The sequence below is a fragment of the Notothenia coriiceps genome, unplaced genomic scaffold (genome assembly GCF_000735185.1).
Source record: "Notothenia coriiceps isolate Sejong01 unplaced genomic scaffold, NC01 NC01_scaffold00033697, whole genome shotgun sequence".
NCBI classification, from domain to species: Eukaryota; Metazoa; Chordata; class Actinopteri; order Perciformes; family Nototheniidae; genus Notothenia; species Notothenia coriiceps.
In genome coordinates, this window is record NW_011366398.1 from 350,119 (window position 1) to 355,632 (window position 5,514).

Here is a 5,514-nt window from a genome sequence, read left to right on the forward strand (position 1 = left end):
AGTGATACGGGTATAAAGTTGGTGATGTGACCAGACTTGCGCCCCAGCCTGATTGTTAATGACTGAAACTCTATAGCTGTAGATATAAAAGAACATCCAGCCTTACCCATGGGGAATCTGACTCTGGTGATAACAGCTCAGGAATTCACACATGAAAAGTGCCGTGTGCACTGCTATATCATAATAAAGTATTCACTAAATAATTGCCTGATCCGTGTACTGGGATAACACAAACACTTTTGGGTGCACTTTGTGTTTGAAGCAAATTCTTGGCAAATTGAGCCTCACCCTCAGGTGTTATGCAATTCCCCTGTTATTATTTTTACAAGGTTCACATGAGGCAACATCACTTTAAATCCAACAATCTGCCTGGTTTTCATAATAATAATAATAATAAAACATTACATTTATAAAGTGCTTTTCCTGGTGCTCAAAGCGCTTACAAGCAAGTAAAACAAAATAACAACAAAAGTAGAAAGTGCTAAGCTACTGTAGGAGGAATAAGGGCAAGGGGTTAGTTGATTAGGAGTTGAAGGCAAGAGTGAAAAGGTGAGTTTTGAGGGATTGTTGGAATGATGTGAGAGAGTTGGCGGATCTGACGTGGGGAGGGAGTTCCAGAGTGTGGGGGAGGCTGCTGCGAAGGCCCTGACACCCCAGGTCCGGAGCTTTGTCCTGATGGGCTGCAGTAGGTTAGCTTCAGCAGAACTGAGGCGACGGGTGGTTGTGTCGTTGGATGAGGTCACAGAGGTAGGGAGGGGGCAAGGTTGTTGAGGGCTTTGAAAGTGAAGAATTCGGAGTTGTTAATGGAGATTAATTGATGTCTGTCAGAGAGATAGGATTTAAACCAGGAGAGGGCAGTACCGGTAATGCCAATGGAAGACTGGAGGCGGTTGATGAGGATGGAATGGTTGATCGTGTCAAATGCGTTTGTTAGGTCAAGGAGAATGAGAATTGAGAGGGAACCAGAGTCAGCAGAGAGGAGAATGTCGTTGGTGACCTTGAGTAGGGCAGATTCTGTGCTGTGGCGAGTACGGAAACCAGATTGAAAAGGTTCTCAAGGTCACCAACGACATTCTCCTCTCTGCTGACTCTGGTTCCCTCTCNTCCCCCTTTGCTTTAAACCCAGAACAAAGATTTCAGGCAAACTCAACCGAAACAAAAAAAAACACGGAAAAACATTCAGTTTCAGGTTGTTCAATATTACATGATAACCCTCCGCTTCCCACTCTGCAGTGTGATCACTCGCAGCTTCTGTGTGACTCCCACAGTCTTGTGTCGCTGACTGAAGAGTCTTATTCGGTAAAAACTCTGGCGGCTTGAGTGAATAATTCAGTGTTAGCGGCAGCAGAGACAGATAGGCTCTGTGGTTCCTCTGTGTTTCCCCACTAACACCGCTCTGCCACTTCCCCTCAGAGGATACACTACATGTGTTTTGGGGGGGGGGGGGAGAACGGAGAGAAGTCTTACCGTTTCTCACTGCTTGTCTGCTTACTTTGACTTCTACATAGAATAGTATAGTGAGAAGTGGAGCAGTGCAGACGACCGTGTATCACTGATCGTTTGTATGCCTTTTTCACTAAAACAGTTGCACTCAAAGATGTTGTTGCTTGATTTCGTGTCTGCTCCTGCAGGTATGGCCGTCCTGAGTATGAGTGTTCAGCACTTCCTGGGCGGCCTCATCACCACGCTCACCTTCACTACCATGATGCATTGCACTCAGAGGGCAGAGGAAAGCATTCAGGTAAGGCAAACATCTTACATTCCTTCCTTTTCTTCTGTTATGTAATACATGATCTCTCTGGTCATGTGTGTTCAATATTAATTGTCCCGTTCTTTTGTGTAATGTCCCCCTCTCTGACATTCCCTTCTTTCTGTCTTGGTTTAATTGTACCTATGTGACATTTCAGGCCATTTCCTTCAGTTGTACTTAGTTGTCCTCAGCAGTACCACCCCTCTCGTCACCTACAGCTGTCACTTCTCATCATCTGTTACCACCTGGAAAATCTCAGACCCAGTTTCTAGTCATTGCTTTTTCTATTCTTATTATTCTGTCCCTCCTACCACCTCACTTTACGTCTTTGTCATTCGGGAGTCCTTTAAACGCTCTCTGACCTTTTCCTCTCCTCTCTCGTTTTCTTCCTCCTCTTTGACACAACTCCTTTTGTCCCGGTCGTAACTGGGCCACCGTCGCCTGGAGGTAATCGCTGTTTACACAGAGATCACTCAGTCAATCTCTGAAGGTGACAAAATGATCATTTAAATTGCTGTCACTCTTCAAAGTGGAGGGGAAACAAATCACAGGCTGCAGCACAGATATCTGGGTCTGGTTACTGTTCAAATAAACAACAGGAGAGGACCAATCACAACATGAGAGAACCACGGTTCATTTGAGAGGTTCTCATGACACATATACTGTTTGCTTGTTAGTATGTCAGTGTGAGCATCAGTGGGTGTGTGTGTGTACGTACACTCAGGAGGGGGGAGCCTGTGTGTGTGTGTGTGTGTGTGTGTGTGTGTGTGTGTGTGTGTGTGTGTGTGTGTGTGTGTGTGTGTGTGTGTGTGTGTGTGTGTGTGTGTGTGTGTGTGTGTGTGTGTGTGTGTATTGGAAGGTAGTGCTATCCTGTGACAGAAAGCTGATAGTGTGAGTGCTTGTTAACGATCCCCAGGAGAAAGAAACCCAATCTGTTAAACAAGTTGCTCAGAATAAAGGCACTCCACTTAGCGGTGGTCACTCAGAGCTCTCTACCTCAGCATGCAGACCACAGCAGGCTGAAACCCACCACCAGCTCCTCAACACACACCCGTTCCATTTCATCAGGAAGACACATTCTGTAGGGATGGTCATGACTGTGGTCTATTATTATGACTTTTTGATGAACTTAATAATAGTTTTCACTGCTAAGTATCCAGGAAAAGGGGAGCATTTCCATCACACTCTTCCTAGGTGATGGCCAATAATATGTTTTATCTTACAAACAGATACTCGTCTTTGTTTGGCCTCAGTCCGTGGTCTCAGGCTTTCTCTTTCAGGCTTCCAGTCTTTACTTCTTTGTTTTTCTCATTGTTGCTTGTCTTTGTCTGTTGTTGCTGATAAATCATATTCAAGTTTTACAAAACATGAAGTGATGAGTCGATAAGAGGACTTTCCCATCGACTACTCCCTCCTTACTAACAACAGCAGTACAACCTTTAATTCTCCTTATCTAATAACTATGAATTGATTATCAACAAGGATAGTGATTAATTTACTATTAAGTATTCAAGTAATGGCTGCAGCTCTAATTCCTAAATGCAGATAGGAATGGTGGACAGAAGAAACACATTTGATCTCTTTAAGAGAAGCCTGCGTTATTATTTCTGAATGTATAGTACTCAACATCTACCTGGTGAGGTTACACCCAAAGATAAAGAAATGTGTTTTGATGTTTTTTTCTTCTATAATGCAGAATAGTAATTTGTATACAAACATGTTACAGTATTACTTACACATTGAATCTATATTCATTCAATAGATAACAGGCATTTGTTGCATTGAAAGAAAGTGTCTAATTAATAAATGAGTTGAGGATCTGGTCGAGGTGAGAGAGCTTCTGTTGAGTTAGTTACCTGTCTCACATGAAGAGGAGGAGGCTTAAGGAAGATTAGGTCATCCTCTCTCTCTCTCTCTCTCTCTCTCTCTCTCTCTCTCTCTCTCTCTCTCTCTCTCTCTCTCTCTCTCTCTCCCTCCCTCCGTCTGTGAGAGCCTCACGGCGGGGATCAGATACTCGCCTTCGTTTGGCCTCAGTCCATCGTCTCAGGCCATGATCTCACGCTTTCTCTTTCAGGCTTCCAGTCTTTACTTATTTGTTTTTCTCATCTATCGCTTCCTTCTGCTCTTTGGGGTTTTTCCTGAAAATACGATGTTTGCTTGTCTTTGTCTGTTTTTGCTGATAAATCATATTCAAGTTTGACAAAACAGTTGATAAGAGGACTTTCCCATCGACTACTCCCTCCTTACTTACAATGTGCCCTTTTTTCTCTGCTCACTTCCCTCTCCTTCACCTTCTCCTCTTTCTCCCTTGTCTCACTATTCCTCCCTCCTCTCCCCTCTCCATTAGTCGACCCACTACAGCTTCCTGTCCACTCTGGAGGTGCTGGGGAAGCTGATGTTCAGCGCTCTGGCCGGAGGCATGGTGGATTGGTTTGGTTTTCAAGTTGCCTTCCTCTTCTTCCTCACCCTCTCCGCCGCCACAGCCCTGCATGTGTGGACGGCCACCTTCACCGGGGCTCTCAGGGAACACCAGCTCAAAGAGCCTCCCAAGTGAGGTCAGGATCGGGGCGTCTGCAGCGGAAAATGTTTTGACAAAACTCGAGTTTGGAGCTTCAAAGCCCCTGAATCCCAATTAAATATAACACTCATGAGTCATGACTTCAGCAAATTAAATATACGTCTAGAAGAAGTTGACTTTTTGCCATTTTGAAGGAGAAACCAGCCATGTGGTTAAGTGCTCTACTGCAGAGTGTGCTTTCTTTATTTTTTTCAAATTGCACAGTTGTCATTTCACTGGCAAAACTGGCCTTTTTTTAATTTTGCAATTGAAATGCCTGGAAAAGTCTTAATATTGACAGTAGCGTGAGGACGAGCGCATTGAGTATTACGCCTATTGGACAGAATGAGATTAGTGCAGCCGTTGAGTTGATGATTGGCAGTGGAGAATACTGTCCTGAGAGTTGAGAAGTACTTTGGGACACATAATCAAAAGCTGTTTTTTATCATCTGAGCCATTTTAATATTTTAATAAGCCAGCAATAAGAGCTGTAGCCAAAAGCAATATCGCTACTTGTGATGCTTGTTCTATCATACTGTATGAATATGTTAGTCGTTCTCCTGAGTTGTATGGTTTACATTTCAAGATGAATAAATCTCTACTACCTCGTATCAGCGCTGTAAGGTACGACGCACAGGAGGCACATGTACAGGAGCTGCCAGTAGAGCTTACACTCTTTTAAGATGAATAATTTCATTTACTAAGTTACGTAAGCGACAACAGTTAGTAGGTTTGCACTGACGGCAGATTGTTTTATTGTGTGTCTGTTACAAAGGGAATAAGAATACATGCAGCTGTAGGATGAGGAGTGTTTGTTTAAATAACCTCCAATTTTCTGAGTAAAATCCCTTTCCCTTTGGAATTGTATTGGTCAACCCTGACTGCTTATTTATTGTATGAAAACTCAGCCTTACATACTGCATGGTGCCATCTTGTCTTATTTTTTAAATAAATAATCATCTTAAAAAACTTAAAAAGGCCAATACCACTGGCAAACTGCAGTCACATGTTTATTTAAGTTTTCAAAATGTCCATAATATGTACTCTTAAAAACACTGTAATTCTTCATGGTACTGTACGCTATGTATTATAATTCTCAAGGCTTAAAATATGAAACAACAGCAAATCGTTTTTTTTCCTGTAGGTAAATGTATTCATAGAAAATAAGTCTTGCAATTGATAAATGAGCTGATAGCAAACTGGCAGG

At 42.9% G+C, this 5,514-nt stretch overlaps 1 protein-coding gene across 1 annotated transcript; it reads left to right on the forward strand.

Annotated features, from left to right (window-relative positions):
• The first annotated feature begins 1,635 nt into the window (after positions 1-1,635).
• On the forward strand, positions 1,636-5,270 carry LOC104961724 (major facilitator superfamily domain-containing protein 3-like). The gene is made up of 2 exons (XM_010790057.1): positions 1,636-1,741; positions 4,098-5,270. The coding sequence occupies exons 1-2, from the start codon at positions 1,649-1,651 to the stop codon at positions 4,302-4,304; spliced, it is 300 nt and encodes a 99-aa protein (XP_010788359.1). The 5' UTR covers positions 1,636-1,648; the 3' UTR covers positions 4,305-5,270.
• Positions 5,271-5,514: the final 244 nt, after the last annotated feature.